The sequence below is a fragment of the Pseudorca crassidens genome, chromosome 3 (assembly GCF_039906515.1).
Source record: "Pseudorca crassidens isolate mPseCra1 chromosome 3, mPseCra1.hap1, whole genome shotgun sequence".
In the NCBI taxonomy this organism is placed as follows: Eukaryota; Metazoa; Chordata; class Mammalia; order Artiodactyla; family Delphinidae; genus Pseudorca; species Pseudorca crassidens.
This window is the reverse complement of record NC_090298.1, coordinates 56,768,104-56,791,308: the sequence shown is the minus strand read 5'-3', so window position 1 is coordinate 56,791,308 and position 23,205 is coordinate 56,768,104. Positions and strand designations below refer to the sequence as shown.

The 23,205-nt window shown below is 42.3% G+C and overlaps 2 protein-coding genes and 1 long non-coding RNA gene across 12 annotated transcripts in view; 2 read left to right on the top strand and 1 right to left on the bottom strand.

Annotated features, from left to right (window-relative positions):
• LOC137221378 (uncharacterized) overlaps positions 1-13,150 on the top strand; it is a 34,447-nt gene extending 21,297 nt beyond the window's left edge. Inside the window, exons 4-6 of the long non-coding RNA XR_010941982.1 lie at positions 1,524-1,631; positions 8,588-8,829; positions 12,605-13,150. This is a non-coding gene — a long non-coding RNA (uncharacterized lncRNA). The remainder of the gene's footprint in view (positions 1-1,523; positions 1,632-8,587; positions 8,830-12,604) is intronic.
• The window catches only part of PTCD2 (pentatricopeptide repeat domain 2), a 28,348-nt gene extending 5,681 nt beyond the window's left edge, over positions 1-22,667 (bottom strand). For 2 of the 4 annotated variants that reach the window (XM_067730950.1, XM_067730952.1), the window contains exons 1-8: positions 22,509-22,667; positions 21,135-21,227; positions 17,355-17,484; positions 13,085-13,202; positions 10,326-10,404; positions 9,853-9,944; positions 7,271-7,384; positions 5,569-5,643 (exon numbers count right to left, since the gene is read on the bottom strand). In XM_067730950.1, the coding sequence (XP_067587051.1) occupies positions 5,569-5,643; positions 7,271-7,384; positions 9,853-9,944; positions 10,326-10,404; positions 13,085-13,202; positions 17,355-17,484; positions 21,135-21,227; positions 22,509-22,623 (816 nt within the window). In that variant the 5' untranslated portion in view covers positions 22,624-22,667. The remainder of the gene's footprint in view (positions 1-5,568; positions 5,644-7,270; positions 7,385-9,852; positions 9,945-10,325; positions 10,405-13,084; positions 13,203-17,354; positions 17,485-21,134; positions 21,228-22,508) is intronic. The other 2 variants (XM_067730951.1, XM_067730953.1) reach the window with 2 other exon arrangements.
• Positions 19,487-23,205, top strand: part of MRPS27 (mitochondrial ribosomal protein S27) — a 106,546-nt gene continuing 102,827 nt past the window's right edge. For 2 of the 7 annotated variants that reach the window (XR_010941980.1, XR_010941981.1), the window contains exon 1: positions 22,687-22,809. Coding sequence is in view for 4 of the 7 variants with exons in the window: in XM_067730943.1 (XP_067587044.1) it covers positions 22,737-22,809 (73 nt within the window). In the remaining 3 variants the exon portion in view is untranslated. Of the gene's footprint in view, positions 19,596-19,687; positions 19,815-22,686; positions 22,969-23,205 lie in introns of those variants that run through there. The other 5 variants (XM_067730945.1, XM_067730943.1, XM_067730948.1 and 2 more) reach the window with 5 other exon arrangements.

Genomic DNA, 23,205 nt, shown 5'->3' with positions numbered 1-23,205 from the left:
AATAAATGTCATACATTTTAAAAAATTGTTACTTTCTTAGACTTGATTCCCAGAAGTGAAATTACAAAATCGAAGGGTGTAAACATTTTTAAGCCTCTTGATCTTTAGAAAGGATAGTTTTTCTGGGAGAGATATTCCTTTCTTATACCAAAGCAACTAAGTTCTCTTAATAGTCCATTTTATAACATTGTATGTTTGCTGAGCAGGTGATCGGGATGAGGGGTTATCTTTGGTCCTGAAGAACAGAATGAAATGGCCCCAAGTAGCCTAACTCCAAAAGCCCTGATCTAAGTTGAGTTCTAGAGCACAGGCAAAACCCTTTGTAGGGAGAGAACATTCCGTGGGTCTCTCACAGTCAGGCAGAAGCACTGACTGTCTTTAGTCCCGACTGTATTTTCAAGGATGTTTGTGCCGCCAGCAGCCTGGGAAGACAGACCGTGTCTCACCCAAAGCAGAGGGCAGGTATGCTTACTGTCCAATTTAAGAGATTTGGGTTCCCCAAGTTCACAGCTCCTCTCTTAAAATATAATCCCCTGTGTGTGCAAGAAGCATATAGCCCTCTTCATGTCGCTCTGTGGGAACTGGGCTCAAGAAACTGCTGCAAAAATGCTAATCCGCTGGCTACTGCTATTGCTGTGAGTAATAAACTGTCCTTCTTCTCTCGGTGTCTTGTGTTCTCCACCAGCATCCACAAAACTGTGGCAGGTTAACTCGTTAGCTCAGAAGTGGGGTAAAATCTCCACGTCTTAATAGTTCTTAACAGTTTTGTTAGTAAAAACCAATCCCAATTTGGTTGGCAGTGGTCTGTCCTGTCAAGGGCAAGGAGAAGTCTACCTTGTTGATGCCACATCTGCAGTGCCTGGCACCGAGTAGACCCTCAACAATGAGAAATGAGAAGGGGAGTGTAGGTCCCCTAGCAATGTACAGGGATAAACCTCCCGGACCTCATGCTAGAAACTATTAATGATGTGCTTCTGAAAGATTTCAACTTTTCTTCCTAATTTTTCCCAGTTTCTCTCCTGCCTCCAGCAACTAACCCTGACTCAGTGGGGATTTCAAGAGTAAGGTTCAATACCTGGAACTATACTGCTGAAGGGCAACATAGATGAGGCAGTTACTGATGAAAGGCAAAGAAAAAATTTAAAGCTAGGAGCTTGTCTCAAACTGAAGTCTCAGGGTACAATTAAGAAAGCTAAATCAGGGTATAGTGCATTGCTTCAGTCTTACAGATTTCAAACAAAAGGCTAGGAAAATTGAATTAGCAAGGAGCAGGGGGACTTTTCGTTAAAAAAAAACTAGTCAAAGAACACATACTTCCCACCCTTCTGATTTTCTGAGACCTCAAGAAATGTGTCACTGGACACCTTTGACCAAAAAAGGGAACAGAAGCCCTGAACATGCAGACATCTCTGCATTTCTTTTCTTTCCAAGTTTGCTATATTTGAAGTAGAATAGCACAGTGTGGTAGAGACTGCTAATTTTCTAACCAATATCCACATTTCCCTTCTTTGTTTTGATAACAGAGCTCCTAACCTTAACTGATGCTGTCATGTACGGAACTCAGAAACTGTATTTCTCAGGTCTGTCTGCAGCTAGATGTGGTCATGGGATTAAGCTCTCGCCATTAACGTGTAAGTACAAGTTGTTGGGGGAGACGTTTGGGAAAGCATTCTTAAAAGGGACCAACTTCTTTGTCCTCCTGCATTCTCCTACTTCTTGCTGGAATAGATGTAATGGATAGAAGTCACGCGCTTAGGATAGTGGTATGGAAATACAAGAGGCCAGGTCCCTGATGACATCACGGAATGTCATACCAGACCTAGACCGACCACCTCTGGTTTTCTACTTGGAAGAAAAAGAAATCCTCTAATTTATATAGACTCTTGTATTTTTAGAGTCTGCATTGCTTCCAGCCAAATGCAATTCTTAAACATATAGGTGAGATGCTGCCACAAAGGGATTTATGAGAAATAATAAGTCCTGTCTCCTTTCCTACCGGTGTGGCCTAGGACTGCCCAGCATGAGCTAGAACTTTAGCGTGGCCTTAGTGAGTAGGAGAAACAAACATTAAAACATTTACCTGTGTTAACAAATAAATGATAAAAAAAAGCAGTGAAACTCACCACTTGTCAATTCCCCTGTAAGGTAATTCAATTCCAGAATGGGTCTAGATTTCTAGAGAAATGATTAGAATTCAATGAGATCATGTGCTCAACCAGTTCGGTGTGGAGCGAGCATGAGCTGGGAAATGGGGAGCCAGGCCCTCTGGGTCGTATCAGCAGCAGGAGCAATTTCAATGAAAAGAAAATTAAGTTGAGGGGAAAAATTAGGTAAGTTCATATTCCAACTGGCAGCAAGAAAAGATTTTAGTGTAAGGCATTAATTTTTAAAGCAGATCTGAAAAAAACTTCATTTATTTCTGCTGATACTGACTGAAGAGACTCTATTCAGCCTATTTGTTAGGTTTCCCTTTCTGAATAATTAACAAATTGCCCTTAAGGATTCTAAGCAGATGACTCAGCCTTGGAGAAGCTAGGGCCCGGAATTAAATTATTTTTTAAAAACCTGCTCTAATAACAGAGACCCAGAATCTGAAAGATTATTAAACCTGAGAATGGCAACCAGCTCTTTTCCACCATTCCCAAGGAGGGAAGAAGAAACAGGCTTGTATTGAAATAGGAGAAATTTAGATTGGAAATTTGCCAAGAATTGCCTGAGTGAAAATTTTTAAACAATCTTTAAGTTTCTGGACAATGGATAATTCTGCGACCCAGTTCATGGAGGGAATGGTTCATATTCAAGATCAACTCAAGGATCCTTACAGAGCGCTTGCCAGAAACATGCCCATTCATTCGACCACGTTGATCGGCCGTCTCCCCGCCCCCCAACCCAGCTCTCCCAGGAGGAGCTGTTCCTGCTGCCACGACTGAATAGCCGAGGAATCTAAATTCAAGGACATGGAGTACGTGCACTAACAGCAGGTTCGTTTTTTGACATCCTGTGTTCCTTTCACCATTCCGGAGAAGCAGTTAGCTCCAGTCCTAGATAAAAGACGCACAACGCTAATCTCTGTAGGTCTGGAGTGGTGGGGAAACCCTAGGCTTTGTATGTAGTCAAACAGAGTTGATTGTGTTAAAACTTTGACTCTGCTATTTAATTAGCTGTGAGAACCTGGGTAGTTTACTTACCCTTTGAATCTTCATTTTCCACATGTATAATATGGAGAAATACTGTTCTGACAGTGTTGTATAAAATAAACCGACAAATGTAAGTATCTAGCGTGGCACCTTAGCTAAAATAAACCGAAACCCTGCCGATCTCACTCTCTTCCGTTTCTTATCAACCCTTATTGATCCCCCCATGCCCATTGCAACTCTAGGAAAAGCGACTAATGACCCACATAAAACTTCTCTCACACAGTCTCCTGTGTTTCTTTCCCCGCTGATGCTATGAACCGCCTGGAATCCTAGCAATTCTACTGCTATCCAATCATGAAATGAGTGCATCTGCAGGCCACTCTCTCAGAAGCAGATAAATATATTAATACTTGGAGATGCTGAGCCGTCCACATCCAGTAGGAAGCTGAGAAGAAGAAAAAATAACATATGCATCTGCTGGAAGACCAGGATTCCTAGTCTGTTTGGCTTACTGGCTCACATGACCTGGACTTCTGGACTCCGGACCTTTGCCACCTTGGCCTCCATCAGCTGAGAGCTTTTCAGGCTGACCTGCAGTTTCTGTTCAGGTGCCCAGTCTTGGGCCAGGGGCTGCCTGCAGGAGGCCATGGCACGTAGGGCTATCAGCTCTCTTGGGTTTCGATCCACTGGTGTGATTCCTCCCCTGTCTTTTTCTGTTGCTTCCTCTGCCTCACCATTAATGCCGTAAAAACTCATTTCTGGGACCTCTTACCTCCCTTTTTTGTGGCATTAATCAGTTTATAGCAGATCCATTACCAGGTTTTACAGATAAGTTCTTAACTGACAGCTCTGACACTCATCCCCACTCCAGGCTCCTGCCCTTTGCCAACTACAACATCTCTTTTTGCGTATTTTTCTTATATTTAGTCTCTTCCCTTCCAAACCCACCTCTTTCCCTTTTTTCCTCCCAGGTTCTCTACTATCACTGTCTCCATCTTTCTGGTTCCCTAGGCTCATCTTTCCCTCCTGTGTAGGTATTTTGAAAAGTAAATATGAGGTCAAATATAAGGTATTCTTATCTCAGACTTCTTGGTGGAACTTGTTGCCCAGAATTTACCATAAAGGCTTATCTAGTCCTTCTCTTGAAAGTCATCTGGGCACTGGTCTGGGGGTGACATTTGAGGATAATTATGGGCAGAACTGAAAACCACGGGAGCTTGCAGTTATGCGCAATTCCTGTTCACGGGTTCTAGGATTTGTTAGAAATAAATAATCCTTTTATTTAACATATTTCATTTTAAACAAATACTACTGGTATTAGCAAGCATCACTGAACACTGATTACATGCGAGGCACCAACTGTTTTGTGTTAACTAACTACTTTATATGCATTATTCTTTCAATTCTCCTAATGAAAGAATGGTACTATTACTACTGCTACTTCAGATAGAAGGAAAATGGGTGGTAGAGGTTAAGTAACTTTGCCTAAGGACTCAAAACTAGGAAGAGAACCAGCAAACTAACTGGCAAACTAGAACCCTCAGCAAAACGAATCTCCCAACAGAGAACGCCCTTTCACCTCCATGCCTCCAGTCCCACAGCCCTGTCCTCCTTCAGAACACTGCTCAACAATATTCTTCTCCCCAGTTCTCCTCCGTTAGCTCCTGCTGGCCAGCCCTTTGCTCCCCAGCCTGGAATACCGCACTGGCTATGACCCGCTATCCCAGTTCATGTCATGCTGGTGTTTACCCATTTCGGTTCATCTTGACCCCTTGATGTTTCAGGAGACTGTAAGTTCCTGGACACTAGGGGCTTTCTTTTGAACTCCCCACAACACACGTACTCGGCATACAAGCAGGGCCTCAGCAGGGCCTAGCTGAGTGGGGGCTGTGATGTCGTTAATGACAGGAGAGTCTCTTAGTCTTTTCATTGCCCCAAGGAGGTGCAGACGACTCACTGCTCACTGAAAAGGTGGCAACAAAGAAAGAATGAAAATGGCTCGCATTTATTGAGCGCTTACCAGGTTAGATGCCACCTTATGCCGTAGGTGTACTGACTCCGTGAGTCAGGTACCATGGATAGGATGTAATCAGCACGCAGGCTCTTCCTAAGTCTCAGTGGAGAGACTGCAGAGTCCATCTCCCTTCTCTCTAAATTGACAGCCTTTCTGTAGTCATGTGTTACACCTGCAGCATTTAGCCACCTCTTATATCTGATCATATCTGCGTTTCCCACCTATTTATACACTCCTGGAAGAACGTATTGACTCCTCTCATAGGGCTCCATTATAACTTTCACACAGTGATCAATAAATGAACATAATGGATGACCTTGGGAGATCAAAAGTCATTTGTTGTACACAGACAAAAAAATCTAGACTTCGTTTTATTACACTTCAAGCCTTACTTTAAACCATAAAGAAGTCACTTACATTTAAATTAGTGCAGATTATGCTTTCTGGCTTCATGATTTGAGAAAAAATGGATATAGCTTTTGCCAGCTGGTTCTAGAAGGAAGAAAAACAAGTCATACCCCCAAGGCATATAAACATTACTCTGCTATCATAAAGATCATTTAAGATGTCAGGATATTCCTATTCATGGTGCCCCAGGGTTTTGAAGTACACAAAGAAAAAAAGTTTTTTGGTAATCAAAAATGGACATTCTATAAAGTGTTTCCTACAGTGGCATATTACTGAATGTTTTAACAACCTGCCTGAGTTCCACATTCTAAGATGGGGGCATAAAGTTGGCATTTCCCCTTCTCTCACTGGAATGAGCTTTCAAAAAAAAAACAAGGTTGAGAAATAGAAATGCACACCCATCTTTGACATAATTAGAACATAGCAGAAACCTCAAACCACAGAAGAAATCTGCATTGCCAAAAACACTGGAGATGGAGCATACGCGAGTTCCAGACAAAGCAGTAAGAGGAGGACATTGCTGCATATCTCAGAAGGAGTGCACAAAGTAGTTCTCAAAGGTGAGGGCACAGCCTGAAGTACTAAATTCCTGTTTACAACGATGATAATAGAGTTTAGAACTAGTAATGAGGTCTTTGGATCCTTTTGGTGGCAGAGGCGAGGCTAATCAAGAATTTGCACAGATCAGCCATACTTGCAGGAAACAATGTGTCACTTATAGCAGCGTCAGAGAAGAGACTTTTCATTGAAAATCACCTACGTGCCTACTCCCATTGGCCAGGAAGAAATAGAGCCAATGCATATTTGTAGACAAAACTCAGATATAAAGAAAATTCCTGCTGGCCTAGAACGTGGCAACACGGCGCTATTCTCTTCTGACATGAATCTTCTGCAAGTGGCTGGTCTAAGCATCTTTCAATGATGAATAACCAAAAAAGAACCAGCATGTAAACTATATAAAGACATTATGAGGAAAAAAGAAAAAAAGGATTACAGCAAGGAAAAAAAAAAAGAAAAGAAAAGAACTGGCTGATGAAGAACTCCCAAAGGAAAAATGTTTCCATGGATATAAGGGACAGAAAAGAGAAAAACTAACAAGATCAAGTCACTCAGAAGTGGGAAAAAAAAAAAAAAATTCAGGCAGGCCTCAGATTTCTCCATAGCAACATTCCATACTAGAAGACAGAAAAACAATGCCAAAGAAAACCTCAAGTAAAGCAAATATCACCTCACAATTTTATATCTGGCCAAACTGTAGTTTAGAAAAAAAAAAAAGGCAAATAATTTTAAAATACCAAGAACTCAAGGAGTACTGTTCCCCTGAGGAATTTACTAGAACACACTTTGGAGAGTCTTAAATTAAAACCATTCCCTGAGCACGTTACTTGGTAAACGAATCATTTGAAATTTCCACTTTAATTATTTGAGAAATTTCTCTGAGTACAGCCTCCCTCATTGATTGTCCATAGGATCCTGGCCAGCCCCATGTAAACAGCAGTGCATGTTAGGCCCTCCACTGTAAATGAAAACATTCTTTGGAGGCAGAGGTGTAGATGTAGGTTGCCATGGCACCAAAGGCATTGGTCTCTTTATGGGGACTTTTTCTTTATGACAGAGTCAGAGGAAAAAAGATAAAATAAAAGCAAGAACAAATGAAAGTAGTAAAGTCTTGCCTACTCCTAATTCACTTATGTGCACCCCAAAGCCTTACCTGGTTCAGAGCTAATGCCACTGCAAAACAGGATGCTCTCCTGCAGAGGATTTCTCCCTTGATGAGGGCTTCTTCCCTTAACGTGGTACAGATTGTAAAAGATTCAGGGCTATTCTGGGGGAAGACAGGATTGCTCAATAAATAAATGTCACAAACCTTTAGGTTAATAAGATGATTAATGGTGCCCAGTGTTTCAGATTTCCTTTTGGAAGAATTTCCTGGAGCCTATCTCAAGCCGCTTAAAAGATTAAGTTCCATATAGAGACTATTTGCAAATAGACTCAGTTATCTATATATTAGCAGCTCAACTCTTAAATGAACTTTATTTTTAGCTCTTTTTCGGTTTTCTGACCTGGGGCAGCTTTACCCACAAACATACAGGTCTCTTTTCATCCAGGCAGGCTGGTTTCAAGACATAGGTACCATAACATACACGTGTGAAGAGTCAGTGTGCTACTATCATATTAAATGATAAGAGTAAAGCTTAGCAACACCACAGAACTTTTCCTTAGGGGGTTTCCAATCTGAAAATATCCGTGTTAAGTCAAATGTTTGAAAACATGAAAACATACCTGAATGGAAATCATTAAAGAATCCCATAAAACCAGATACCTTAAAACAAAAACCAACAAAAAAACCCACACACACCAGGAAGATGAGTGATATACAAAGTAGCAGACAGCAGCGGTAAGACAGAATTCTCTTCCTTTATCTATGTTGTAGGTGGGTTAGGTTCACGAGAGCAGCATTAGTTCTGTATCTGTCTGTCATGGCGTGATTCGTTACTCAAATCCTAAAGGAAAATCTGAATTTAATGAGAGGGGATGGTTCCCAGAATTGGCTTGCAATTTGTAACAGCTGACCAGTTCAGTTTTTCAACTCCAGTCTCCACTGAGTGAAACAAATTATTCTTGAACACAATATAGGGCAGCAGTCCTCACCCTTTTTGGCACCAGGGACAGGTTTCGTGGAATACAGCTGTTCCACGGAGCTGGGGTTGGGGGTGGGGATGGGTCAGGCGGTAATGCGAGCAATGGGGAGCGGCAGGTGAAGCTTTGCTTGTTTGCCCACCGCTCACCTCCTGCTGTGCGGCCCGGTTCCTAACAGGCTGCGGACTGCCACCAGTCCACAGCCTGGGGGTTGGGGACCCCTGATATAGGGGAGAAAAGTCCTCTGGCCCTTTGTAAGTAGTACAGTTAAATTCTCTCCACTTCAGTATACGCTCAGGGAGACATCTCTAAGAAGGCCAGGAAACTGTGTATCACAGTGCTGAAGAACCAATGCTCAAGTGTGTGTCATGTTGGCTTCTGTTCACAGAATCATAAAGTGGCAGGATTGGAAAGGATCATCTAGTAATCCAGCAGTCAGCAAACTACGACCCTGGGGCCAAAGCCAGCCTATGGCTAAAAATGGTTCTTAGATTTTTAAAGATTTGTAAAAACAAAGAAGATGTGCCTAGGACCGTAAGTGGCCCCCAAAGCCTAAAATATTAACTATCTGGCCTTTTATAGAGAAAGCTTGCTGGCTCCTGAATCCAAATGCTTCATTTCACAAATGAGGTAAGTGACCGCTTCAAAGCCAGTTCATGTTAAAGTTGAGACTAGACTCCACATTTCTCAATTTCCAAGTTGGTTTCTTCCCCCTGTAACCCAACTGCCCCTCTTGTTTTGGAAAATTGGTATCGCTATGCTTTTCAGGGAAATTTTTCAATAGCCACGTTCTACCTTACTTAGTGTTCCTTCATTTTCAGTATAAAAAGGTTTTGTTAAGTTTCCAGTGTTAAAACGGCATGAATGTGTACAGTAATGCATGGAATCTTGGTCACTGTACTATTTCAGTTACCATTTATGCATTCAATAAGTAATAAAGAAACAGTCTATGTGCAAGAAACAATCCTGATAGAGAAATAAGACAGGGATTTATAAGTCATGCTCTCTGTTCTCAAAGAACTCATTTTAATGTCACATACGTTTATTAAAGATCGCTTGTGAACCAGGCACTGGTAGGTGCTGGCAAATAAAGATGCCTCAAGGAGTTTACCCTCTAGTGGGGAGGATGGAATGTGCATCCACTTAGTAGATCAGGCAGTGTTATAAGTGCCATGTCTGTGAACACAAATAGATCACAATCAAGGGATACTGAAGGACAGAGAGAACACTTCCAACTTAGGTGATCACAGAAGAATTCACAGATGAGGACAAAGTAGCCCTTGAGTTCACCAGTGAAGGATGCTAAGACTTCCGTGGGAGAGGGCCACAGAGAAGACTGGTCTGGTGAGGTCCAGCAAGAGAAAGAGGCCTCTGAAGCAGAGTGTGAACCCAGCATGCTGTTTCTTGTTCTCATTATCTACACAAATGCCAGGAAAGATGGAAAGATGATAAAATTGCTTTTCCCATGATAAAACTGTCTGACATGGCTAACTTGGGTTTTCTAAAAATGAACATATTTAAAATGGAAATATCTGCACCAGATGGAAAACAGACTTCAGGGGAACTGAACTTTATTTGTAGAGAAAAAAAATAATAAATCCTCTCTCAAACATTACCCAAAATGCTCTAAAAGTTTAGGGAAGACAGTCTTACCAGTTTGTAGCAAACTGCAAAAGCAAGGATGTAAGTATCTTTGTTGAACTTCACATCTTGGTTTTTCATCTCAATCAGTACTTCCAATGCACCTGTCAAAAGCCAGGAGTGGGCCGGCAGTGTTAAATGCATTCAAGTGAGTTCAGAGTCCTCTACTATTGATTCCCAGAGTTCAATCTGTTTAGCTCCATCTACTGAAAAGTACACTTCAGCACAATAAAAACTTTTGAAGTCATTTATCAATTAACTAAATTTCAAAATAAATTATCAGGTCATACAGGAAGAACTAGTATTTTAAAACCTATTATAACTGCAGCATAAGTAAAATCTGGGGTGTTTAAGTCATGATGTGATGCAATAATGTTTTCACACTTAAAGAATGGGGTCTCCATAATTCAGCCACTCATCAGGAATATAAAGATCATTTTTACATAGTCCATTGTTTTTCAGCAAACATAAACTGTGATACTTACTTTTATATTTACCTTTGATAAACAACATATCCATCAAAATATTGAATGATGTGGAGTCTGAGAAGAAACCTCGTAAATGCTAATGAAGAAAAACAATATAGTTTGGTTAAAAGGTAAAACTATTAAGGGAGTACTTATACTGCATCTTCTCTGTCTAGGACTGTCTACATATTTTATTCATTTAGCAAAAAGATTTAAATGGTGCCCACTCTTTCGGGGTCATGCCTTTAGCAACGGGCACAGTGAACAAGAGGCAAAAGATACGGCAAGAGATCTCTAGGTTTCAGAAATCCAGTGAAGGACGTCTTTATGCAATGGGCTCTGCTAAGCTTAGAAGAAAGAAGCAAGCCGGTTAGCCCTCCTGGGGGTTGTCTTGGAACCTGGGTGCAGAATATTAACACGAAGTGGCAGCTATAAGTATGCTTGAGGGCTAAGGTGGGAGAGGCTCACACAACTATGATCCTCTTTTGGCAAACGAATAATAGTTGATTATTCACTTTTTGAAATAACTCACTACAACAGTGGTTCTCATCATTTTTAATGGGATGATAATGTGACACATGCTATTCAAATACACCATTAAATGTCTTGTGCAAGTCTGTTATTTTTTTTGAGACCCTATTAGGCAGACCCTATTCTAGGTGTTAAGAATAAAGAAATGATGAACAAGACAATGGCCCTGCCCTAAACTCTAGTAGGACTTATAATCTAGGGGAGCTTAAATTCTAGCAGAGGAGACAATGAACAAGTGAATAAAACAAGCGGAAAAAATAAAAATATAATTTCAAGTATCAATCAGGGCTATGAAGAACAATGAAACAGGATAAAAGGAACTGAGAAGATGATGGAAGGTGGTCAGGGAAGGCTCTCTGAGAAGAGGAGACCTCAATGAAGTGATGCAGGTGTAGAGCACTGAGGCCACGGGCCTGGCTGTCTGAGAGAAAACCAGAAGGTCCAGAGTGGAGTAAGCGAGAGGGAGAGTGGCAGGACATGAAGTACCACAACGGGACCTTGAGGGCATGGTCAGGGGTCTGAGTTCTATGCGAAGTGGGATGGGAAGCCACCAGAGCAGCCCCGTCCATAGGGAGAGATTGCAAGCCTCAAGTGTGAGCCACGTATGTGACTCTAAATTTTCAAGTAGTTTCATTTAAAAAAGTAAAAAGAAAGATGTGAAATCAATTTTAATAATATGTTACTTAACCCACGAAATCCAAAATTTCAACATGTAATCAATATAAAACATTATTAATAAGATACTTTACATTCTCCTTTTTATGCCAGGTATTTAAAATCCATCATGTATTTTACACTACAGCCCATGTAAATCTGAACTAGCCGCAGTCCAAGGCCTCCAAGGGTACATGGGGGTAGTGGCTACCATACTGGCAGCACTTCAGGGTTCTGGGCAGGGGACACGACAAGGTAAGGTGGAAGCAGGATTAGGCTTTATGGTACTTGACTCTAATGCAGTTTATTCTACAACTCCAGGAAACATATACATACATGAATGCTTCATGCTCAGGTAGGTTAAGAAAAACCAAAAAACGAAAACCTTTACCCTCATTTTCTTTCTTTTTGTTTCTTTTTATCATTATACTCATGGCTATGATTTATTACAATGAAACGTTTGTTTTCTTTTAATTACAACATTAACATATGCTTATTACAAAATAGTCAAACAATACAAAAGTATATACAGTAAAAAGTGAGGATTTCCTCTAATTCTACCCCCTGAAGATAAGCAGTAGTTTAGTGTATATCCTTCTAGATTTTTAAAACATATATGCTATAATGTAAATATGTATGTATATTTCTTCTTTTAGGAAAAAATAGGCCCAAACTAATCCATACTGTTCTGAAACCACCTTTTCTCTGCTTACTAATATATTATGGTCATCTTTCTAATACCCAGGGTCCTTAAAAGAGGGGCAAGGTGAGAGTTAACAGTTCCTCCATGGATACAACACTTTATATGAAAAAAAGTAAGAGGCAAAAGGACAACTTAGTTACGGAGATTCTTAAAAATATTAAAATGTCCCAGGGGGCCAGCCCTGGCCCCCAAACTTAATAAATGTTTCTGACCATGGATGAATTTATAATGGCTCTGAGTCCCCGTTTCCTCATCTGTAAAATGGAAATAATAATAGTACCTACCTCGCCAGGGCTATTATGGGCAACAAATGAAATGAAACATGTATAATGCTTAAGCATGATGCTGCGAACTTGGTAAATATTCAATGAATAATTACAAAACTAATTATTGTTACTTTTGCTTTTAGGAAAATAAAATCAGAATATGTGAAAAGCAGAGATTCTGAAAACAGAAAAGCACTTTACAACATAGCCTTCAACCAGAAGTAAAAATGCGAAAACTGGAGAGAGGCACAGGTGAAGAATAGGAAAGGCAGTCTTAAAATGGCAGCCTGCCTCAAACTAGCCCCCACTAAAAGCTCCTCAAAAGAGAAGATGTCAGTCCCAGGTGGACACACATCCAAGGTAGGTAGATACCTTGTAATCTGTACTTACACCTCTTCCACACCTCTGTATAAAGAGGCCTACGCCTCTTCGTAGGCAGTGACTCCAAGGAAACCTTAAAAATCCAGGGAAGAGCTCATTCCCTCAACCCAGCAGCCTTTCTCTGAAAATCGAACCCAGGAATAATGTGTTTAGAAAGCTGCCCTTCCTAACATCACCGAAAACACCCCATCCTCAGCGCAAGGAAGTCACCATGGCAGGGAAGGCAATTGGGAGACAGTAACCTGGTCTTTGATGAGCTCCACTGCAGATTCCTCGAGATCCAACTCGTAGCACAACCTCATGAAAAGTGGTCCAAACTTGTACTCCCCCAAAGTGATATTCCTGTTCTCTGCATGGTACCTGGTAAGCAAAATAATTCAATGAGCCAAACAGTGGGACCTGAGGAAAGACAGACCGTGGCATGCACTCTACTAGGTGGTGGGGACACAGCAAAGAATGAGGTCCTCTCATAGTCTGGAGGGGAAAGTGTAGAATTAAAGATGACCAGAAGAACCCTGGCAAGCAGAAGTATACTAGGCATTTAAATAAACAAACAAGGTCGTTAGAGGCCCACATACTCTGAAATAAAAGAAAGTAAAAACGCAGATTGTAATCATCTCAATTTACCAACAACCTGCTAGGACTGAATATGAGCATATGTCAGGGAATAGCAGGGGTCTTGTATCTGTAAGCCCAGCAGAATTGACTGTCTCCTTCCATGCTCTTGGAGAAGAGCAAGGAAAGGAGCGGGGTGATGCTGTGTCCCCCTCAAGTCTGGCTTTATCCCCATATGGGATGGCAAACGACCAATAGGTGCATTTTACAATTAAACCAATTTCTCTGTTTTTCTTGGCTAAGGGAAAAGTATATGTGAACTACAATCACCTAGCCAAACAAATTAAATGCAGCTTTGAAATTTTAGTTTTAGAAAAAGGCTAGTTTCAAAGACAGTGATGTTTTATATGTATGTGGCTTGGGATTTCTACAAGCAGCCAGTCTGCCAGTTAGAACTGCAGAACTGAAAATTGAGCCCATAAATTTCCTTTCAATAACCAGCTCCTCCTGCTTTAGACACCAAGAAGACAATCTGGTGACAAAACAAGTACCTCATGATTGCATGTAAATCAGATTTTAGGAAGCTCTGATTTTAAAGGACAGAATATTCTTTTACCTTCTGCTAAAATCAGTGAGGAAAGTCATAATAGCATATGGATAGTCTATTTTAAACATATGTACTGCCAAAAAGAATGAGTGTACTTTTAAAGATACATTTCATAATCCAGTTATAAAAGTTACAAAAAATATTCATTGCTTCATTTACAACAGTTATGAATTAACTTATTATATCAAAATATCAAGTTGTATACCTTAAAGATATACAATTTTTATTTGTTAATTATACCTCAATAAAGCTGGAGGAAAGAAGAAATAATTAAGTTATTAAAAGGCAAATATAGTGTCGTGATTAAGGATTTTTAGACTCTGATTCCAAAATGACAGTTCAAATCCCAGCTGTTTTACTTACTAACTGTGTAACCATGAGCAAATTAATTAATGACTCTGTACCTCAGTTTCCTCATCTGTAAAATGGAGATAAGAAAAGAACTCAGAGAGTTTTTGTGAGGATCAAATGAGATGATATGCCTGGCACACAGTAAGCCTTAGACATATGCTCCCTCTTATACAATGTAAGGCAAGTTGAGGGGAACATCTTTAAAAATCAAAGTATTTCAGGGCTTCCCTGGTGGTGCAGTGGTTGAGAGTCCGCCTGCCGATGCAGGGGACACGGGTTCGTGCCCCGGTCCGGGAAGATCCCACATGCCACGGAGTGGCTGGGCCCGTGAGCCATGGCCGCTGAGCCTGTGCGTCCGGAGCCTGTGCTCCGCAACGGGAGAGGCCACAACAGTGAGAGGCCCGCGTACCGCAAAAAAAAAAAAAAAAAAAAAAAAAAAAAAATCGAAGTATTTCAGTAAATAATCTCAAGAGAAATGTGTGCCAGATTAAAAACAAAAATGAAAATTTTCCTAACTTAAATGACACACTAATAAAAGTGCTAGAAAGTCACAGAGATAGTTAATATCACCTCTTCTTGACAAGAAACATTCAAGTTAGAGGATCTAAAACCCTTCTATAAACCAAACAACAGCATGTGGTCCAGACTATGAGGAGATTCAGTTGTTCCCCATTTTTGGCTCAATAAAGAGCTTATGTTCTGGCTCGTTGCTCTTTTTCCCCAACAGGGGGTCGCCTGTCTCAGGAAGAGAGAGAATAGGTTGGTTAGGCCGAGGATGGACCGCCCCCCGCAGCTTGTCCAGCTGTCCACAAGTAGAGGGAAAGGACAGCAACCAGGCAGAAAGTATTAGCATCAATAAACGGATTATGAGTCATACTTTGAATGTTTATGACAAAAATAAGAGTGGAAGGAGCATTTAGAATGTTATCCTGTTTTGTTACTCTTGTAAACATCTGATAGCTTTGGGTAGTAAAAAGAAAACTGAGAGTAAAACGAGCCAGAGGGTCTCAAATGATTCAACTGTATGAAACTGAAATAGCAGGTTTAGGTTTGCAGATATAGTGTGACTGTGAATTAGCATAATCCCTTTTGGAAAATAATCTGGCAGTCTGTACTGACAAGCTTTAAAAGGTGCATGCCCTCCGATCCCCAAAAGGAAATAAAGAATAAATTTTATGCATAGAGTTTGCTCATCATGGCATTATTTATCCTGGTGAAAAATTAGAAATAATTTAGATGTTCAACAATAGGGGCACAGTTAATTAAAATACCTAACCTATAATCAAACAGTGTATAGCCATTAAAATATGATTCCTAGAGTATTAACAGGCAAAAACATTTATGCTACAATGCTAATTAGAAAACAAGAAAATATCATTTTATATACACAGTAATAAATACAACTATGTAAAATAAACCCTAGCTAAACCTCAAAATCTTTGCATGAAAAAAAATCAGTGAGAAAATGTATCAAAATATTAACAGTGGTTTCTTGGATGTGGTAGACAGGCCCCAAAGTTGGCCGCCATCATTCCTCCCTGTATGTGTATGCAGCTCCGTCCTTCCAGAGGTGGAATCCTTTCCCCTCCCCGTGGATCGGGGCTGGCCGCTAACTTGCCCTGACCAAGAGAATGGGACGGGAGTGAAGACGTGCCAATCCTCGGCAGCTCCACAAGGCCTGCAGCTTCCACGTGTGCTGTGCGCTAGTGCAGCTCAGGCTGGACTCGTGAGCAGTGAGATTCTACCAGCGAGGGGAGGGGCTGCATGCAGGGGCACTGAGGCTTCAGAAACGCAAGCGAAGCCTTCTCGGACCTCCCGGCTCAGCCTACCAAGCTGACTGCAGGTGTGCAGGTGACTTCAGCTGATAACAATAAGAACTGCCCAGCTGAGACCGGCCTCAGTTCCTGACCAACAGAGTTATAAGAAATAATAATCAGTCGTCATTTTAAGTCATTAAGTTCTGGTGTGGTTTGTTATGCAGCAAGAGACAATCGAAACAGCAAACTGTGTGATGTATGCAGTATTTCTTCTTTCTACTTTTTCGTGTTTTTCAAAGTTTCAATGAAATTTGCATCATTCTGTTTTTCTTTTCCTTTTTAAAAATAACATTAATTTTTTCACATTATAAAATTAATAATGTCCCTTATAGACAAGTTTGAGAAATCAGAAAAGTACACATTTAGACGAACAAAAAATATAATGTTTCAAAGAACCGTGGTTAACTTACGGTATGTATTCTTCCAGTATTCCATATATGAATACCTCGTATTTTTCTCTGTAAATGTACAGTATAAATGCAGCTTCATGTATAGAAATGTATCTTTAAAGAATGGTGAAAGGAAGCTGTTGATTTGGTGCCATCCTGCTCCCAAGTGACACCTTTGCTCGGTTGCCTAACAGCAGACTGTGATTACATATGAGTTCCTGCTGGCATGGGGAAGTCTGATAAGGGATCAGAGACAGTGAACGTAACAGGCATAAGCCCGTAGGGGGGAGGCTAGTTCAGAGTCCACTGAAGTGATCCAAGTGAGAGGCGTGAGGCCTGAGCTAAGACACTGGTAATGGGGACAGAGAGAGGACGGCTAGGGATGAGAGACACCGCGGAGCAGACGCAGGAGGAGGGCAAATGAGATCGGGGGAAAGAATGACTCGTCAGTGTGACAGCAAACACAGCAAGAGGAAGGAACCTGTGTAGGTTGAATGTGAAGACCTTGGGAACATGTAAGTGGACTTGGTGAAGAGGTTGGTGATCTCCTGGGGCATGAATTATCTGTTTTGCTATCTTCGGCACCTGGCATGTAGTAGGAACCCAATAAGTGTTCGCTGAATGAATGAATGAATATAAATGGTGGAGCTCCGGGCAGGCATCTGGACAAGAGATTGGGAAGTCACCAGTTTAGAGGTGAGAGCCGAAATCTTGGAGGTAGATGAGATTGCTCAGGAAAAAGGAGAGAGTAGGAAAAGACAAAGGCTGGCAGGATTTTAAGGAAATGCCTCACCTGTAAATGACATTTTTAGCCAGCTCCACATCGTCCCAGGACTCACACAAATGAAGTAAGGTTCTCAACTCCTCTTTCAAGATGAGCTTATTCTGGGTCAGTTTCTCTTCCAAGTTTCTCAAATAGGTTTCTGGAAGAAAGCACAGTGTGGTGGCCATCACTTAGGCTGTCTCAGACCGTCAGGAGGCTGACCTCAGGGAGAAGGGGAGGCTAGAACCTGGCACAATGCAAAGAGCCACTGAGGGGGGCTCACGGCCACGCAGCTCCCGTCACTGGCTGGTCTCGAGAGCAGAGTGTCAGACGTGGTGTATGAAGCAGCGAATCTGTCACAGGGCGCAGGTCCAGACCTCACTCCAGACTTCCCAACACAGGATCTCTGGGAGGAGGAGCACAAGAATGTGCATTTTTGATTACCTGGGTGATGCTTATGCACCGTAAAGTTGGAGAACTAACGTCCCAGAGGCTTAGCCCCAAGAACTGTATCTACAGGTGACGCATGAGAAAAAAAAACTAACCAAGATATCCAAACCATCAGTTGGCAGGGCACCTAGCAGGAAAACTGAAAGGAAAATGTCGTTAACCCACAACGGATGACTCACATGATTCAGGAATACTTCAAGTCTTTTTCACTTGATTCAGTTTTACCACTTTTTCATTCCTCCTGGTCCCTCTCTACTCAGTTGTTAGAAAGCATGCCACAGTACTACATAAGGCACAGGGGGTAAAAGAGTCCTCCCAACAGCAGCAAACCCGCTTTTAGTAATAGAATCATTTCAAGGTGATCACGCTCTATGTCCCTTGTCTTGTATCTGATCAACTGTGGAGACAATCAAACACCAACAGGAAACACTGCTTCTTGGCATTAGGAAGGGACTGTATTTTTGGCAGAATGTAGGGTGAGATGCAAGGCAGCCACCAAGCAAACATCTGCTTTCCAGAAGACAGGGCTGTTCTCAGTATCAGAAGCTGCGAAAGTCTACAGGATTTGTTCCAAGGCCCAGAGCTCCAAAGGAATGCTGCTTAAAGGGATGGCACAATATACATTAAAAACACAAGATCGGGAAGCTGAGGCAGACACTGCTCTTGATTTACAAGAAAAGAAGGTCCATTAGGTTTGAATTAATGCAACGGACCTTCCAATCTCTATTTGCAGAATCGTGTAATGGTTAAAGGTTTTAGAGTTGGGAAGACATGAGCTGAAATCTGGGCTCTGCCACTTGCATGCTATGGGGAGATCTGGGGAGGCCTGTCTCTGAGACAAGATTCATGTGTGAAGTGAGGGCCATGATACCTACCTCGTGGGGTCATCCTGAGATAATGTACGTAAAGCACTTAGCACAGGGCCCAGCATGTAGTAACTGCTAGGAGATCACAGACATATTGTTCTTATTTTCATTCCTCTGTCACGAGGATTTATTCTATTAAATATTTCTAAACATTTTCCAAGCTAAAAGACTTTAATGGGACGTCTTTACATCTTGTACTTCTTAATACTTAATAAGTCCAAAATTTCAACAGATGTAATGTGTATTTTAAAACAAATCCATCAAAATTAAGTGCTTATCGTATATTATAGTCAGAGGTATCCTTCTTTGTGTGAGAGACACAAGGAAGGATAAGGTATGGTTCCTACCCTGAAAGAGCTTAGAGTCTATTTGAGAAGACAAGATATATCTATATAAAGCTACCTGAAAATAATGACAGAGTAGGTGACATGTGACAGTATAAACATAACAGGAGAGAAGAGAGAAATCAGGGCAGCAGAAACAGACCAGGTCTGGTGGAAGTGGAGAGGTACCAGAGAGGAAGGAAGGGGCTGAGTAGGGTTGGCAAAGCTGAGGGGGTGGGGAACTGTCGGTATGGGAATCAGCATGAGAAAAAGCACAGAACTGGGGGAAAAGGTGGTGAGGGGAGACCGTGACTAGATTAACAGGAAATCACACTGGTTCTAGAAAGGGTGAGATCCACTGTGGAAGAGCTAGGAAGCTGGAGGGAAGGGGCAAGTTTGTACCTGATGTGGTATATAACAGAGTACCATTGTGGGTTCTTATAATGATGAAATGTGGACAGGATTTTATAAATACCTGACAGTGGAGTAGATTGGCACTCATTATATTAATTGCCTTTTAGAACACATGCACGACTGTCACAGCCTTAGAAAGACTATGACAACTGGAATAACAACTAGATAGTGACACGAAGCCCTAACTGCGAACTTTACAGATCTCCAGACGACCTGGGGTAAGAAGAAAAGACTGAAGTAAAATCTAGATTGAGTCTACTAAAGTGAAGATTAATCTATTTTCCGTCACTCTTATCTTCTTGTTCTGTAGGTGGTTTTGTACAACAGCCTGATAGCAGACCAGTGAAGGAAGACTGCTTTCTGGAGAGATGAGAAGCAAGGAGTGTTCATTAGGTGCTCACAAACATCTGACAGTGAGAAGGAGGAAAGCTGGAAAAGTAAGTAGGACAAACAAAAGAGTTGTTATTAAAAAAGAGGAGAGGGCTTCCCTGGTGGCGCAGTGGTTGAGAGTCCGCCTGCCGATGCAGGGGACACGGGTTCGTGCCCCGGTCCGGGAATATCCCACATGCCGCGGAGCGGCTGGGCCCATGAGCCATGGCCACTGAGCCTGCGCGTCCGGAGCCTGTGCTCCACAACGGGAGAGGCCACAACAGTGAGAGGCCCGCGTACCGCAAAAAAAACCAAAAAAAAAACCAAAAAAAAAACAACAAAAAAAAACAAAAAAAGAGGAGAGGCTTGCTGTGTTTATAAAGGAATCTGAAGTACTGGGAAAAACTCAACGTGCAGGAGAAGTGGGAATGAATGCAACAAGATTTCTCAGATGCTGAAAGGGAATAGGACGTAGGGTGGTGGTGACGTGTTTTTAGCTTTTTACAATAAAAATTTTCAAACATACCTAAAATTAGAGATGGGCACCTCCCATGTGCCCATCACCCAGCCTCAACAGTTATCAATGTTTTGCTGGTTTTTTAAAGAAACCTTTGTTTTAGTCTACTGATTCTTCCAGCACACAGTAGAAAATATGAAAATGCATCATCATACATTTTTTGTTTCATTTTATCTCATTTATCTATAGAGATATATATATGTATACTGGAGATGCAAAGCAAATTGTATTTTTTACTGAGGGTGGCATCAAGAAGTCTGAAAGCCAGTCATGTGGAGCAGTTCTTCTCAGACTTTATTTTTTATTATTATTTTTTTTTGCGGTACGCGGGCCTCTAACTGTTGTGGCCTCTCCCATTGTGGAGCACAGGCTCCGGACGCGCAGGCTCAGCGGCCATGGCTCATGGGCCCAGCCGCTCCGCGGCATGTGGGATCTTCCCGGACCGGGGCACGAACCCGTGTCCCCTGCATCAGCAGGTGGACTCTCAACCACTGCACCACCAGGGAAGCCCTCAGACTTTATTTTGCAGACAAATTGTCTGGGGCCCGAGATTTGGCATTTCTATCCACCTCTCACTTGCTGCTAATCCTTGAACCTCACTTTGAGTGGCACTGATCTAGAGGACTGGTTGCAGCACTAGTTTTAGTATTTCTCTGGGGTCCTGGGAGAAGGGACAAGAGAAGAGCGGTAGACTCTGTAATAACAGAGTGAGGTGAAAGGGGCATGCAAGGTCAGACTAAGAAACTAAGAATAAATCATCTCAGTTTCTTCTGTGAGATAAGGTCATTGAAGAAGAGACTGAACAGGGATAAAGACAGAGGGAAGTTTAACGATAGGTCAATGAAAGAAGTAATGAAATAGATTTGATTACCTTTGGTGCCAGGAAGATTACATGCAACAGCCACCTTCTTATGCTGAAAGTCCTTTAATTTCACAATATTGTCTGTAAGTAGATATCTTTTAGCTAAAAATCAGAGAAAAGAAAGTAAAATCATCTTGACTGTTTTATACTTAGCAAATAACGTGTAGAGCTTGACTGTCTCTTTCTAATAACTGATCTTCAGTTAGTATAAATAACCCACCTAGACAGGTACAAATAGAATAGTCACCCTGGTGGGGAAAAAAATGTCCAAAGTACCAAAGAATGCAAATCCTCCACAGGACAAGTTTTGTCTGTGTGTGTGTGTGAAAGGAGCTAGTGATTAACTGGGTATGGGGATGGGTAGACAGGAATTTGGGATCTGAAAGACAGACAGCAAAACAGGTATATCTAGATTTGGTTTAAACAGGTAGAAGCATATAGGGTAGGGGAAAAAGCTATAGTGTGACCATTGGAATTTCCAGGACTGTCGACAGTTTGTGAAATGAGGCGTTATGGCCTCTCAGATTTGGACTCTTGGTATCCTCTAGATACATCAGGAATCACTGACCACAACTTAGCAGAAATGATCAGTTGAGGAAACATCATTTCTTTAGGATGCTCGGCTGTGCATGAACTGGAGCTTGGCCAAAGAACCGTCCACTACAAGAGCTCTGTGTACTACAGTAACAATGTAACAACAAAAATTGCTGATTTCTAGAGAGGCAGTCCAGAGAAGGGGTTACAGTAGGACTGCCTGTGTTCAAACCCTTCCTCTACCAGTTCCCTCTGATCTTGGGCAAATTACTTAGCTTTGCGGTTTCCTCCTCTGTAAATGAAGAACAGTACCTCTCTCACTGGGTGATGTGAGGAGAAAAGGAATGAATGTATGTAAAATGTATTACAGGAAAGCCTGACACGAAGTGTTAAATATTATCACTCACCAGCATCTTCAAATTTAATCATTTTCAAAAAGATATTAAGGGATAATTTTACAAATAAAGAAACCTGCTCAGAGTCTTTCAGACTGTTCGCTACAGAGCTGGACTCCAAACTCATAGTCTTTGACCTCCCCTCCCAAACTCTGCAGGACAGTACACCCAAGGGGGAGGGGGTGTTCCCGGGGCGCAGCACAGCTCCATCCGAGGGAATACTACAGTCCCCAGGTCAAGAGCCCAGCCCATCTGTCCTTTGATTCCCAGGCACACGGGCGTCCACGACATCCAGAGGCCACCACTGTACCCACGTGCAGAGGGCAAGTGCATGCTCGATTGCTCTAGGCCCCTGAGTGAGGCGCCGTTATTTCTCCAAAGAGATGCCCGCTGAGGTGTAAAGCTCGCTTCTGTCCCATCCCTCCCCTCCTTCACGGCCCAAGGCCTAGGATACCTCCGAGAGGGCAGCGGCTGCAGGTGGAGCCCAAGCCTCCCAACCCTGGATGCACCAAACTCCGCAGCGCCTGCAGCGGTAAGACTTGCTTCGGGGGCAGAAAGGCGGCCGCCATACTGTTCCGGGCTGTACCAACTGCGGGAGCCGGGGGGGGGGAGCGTGGACTGTTGCCTAGCCTTTCCTCCGCCCGCAGTCCCCCTACCGGTCATTCCTTTGGTATGCTCCAAGATGGCGGTCCACGTGGTGCGGCGCGGCGTTCTCTGGGCGCGGAAAGTGTCGCTGCCTCAGCTCTCCCTGACAGGTTGGTGGCTGCTACCTTCGTGGGGCTGCTTCATTAGGCCCCTGAGAACTCTGTTCCTTGAGTAAAGGGAGCAGTGGGCTTTTAAGGGGAGAGGAAATGCTTCTGGGATCTAGTTGCTGGAGAAACCCATGGAGGTGTTTGGTAGCACAGAGAGGGGAGGTAAGGTCTATGACCCATCTCCTTCCCTAAACTAATAGTGTCTGCCTATCCAAAGGTGTGAAGAGCAGAGGAAGTCCGGGCATGAGAGCTTTTGCGTATGATTTGCCGGGTTTGTGTGTGAGGATGGTCATCTCTTTGCTGCCCGTGAAAAGCCCAAATGTGTCCCCCCTGGGGCTATGAAATTTCTCTCCCTGTTGAGTTTCCTTAGAGGGAAACTCATAAACGTTCTCCTCAACA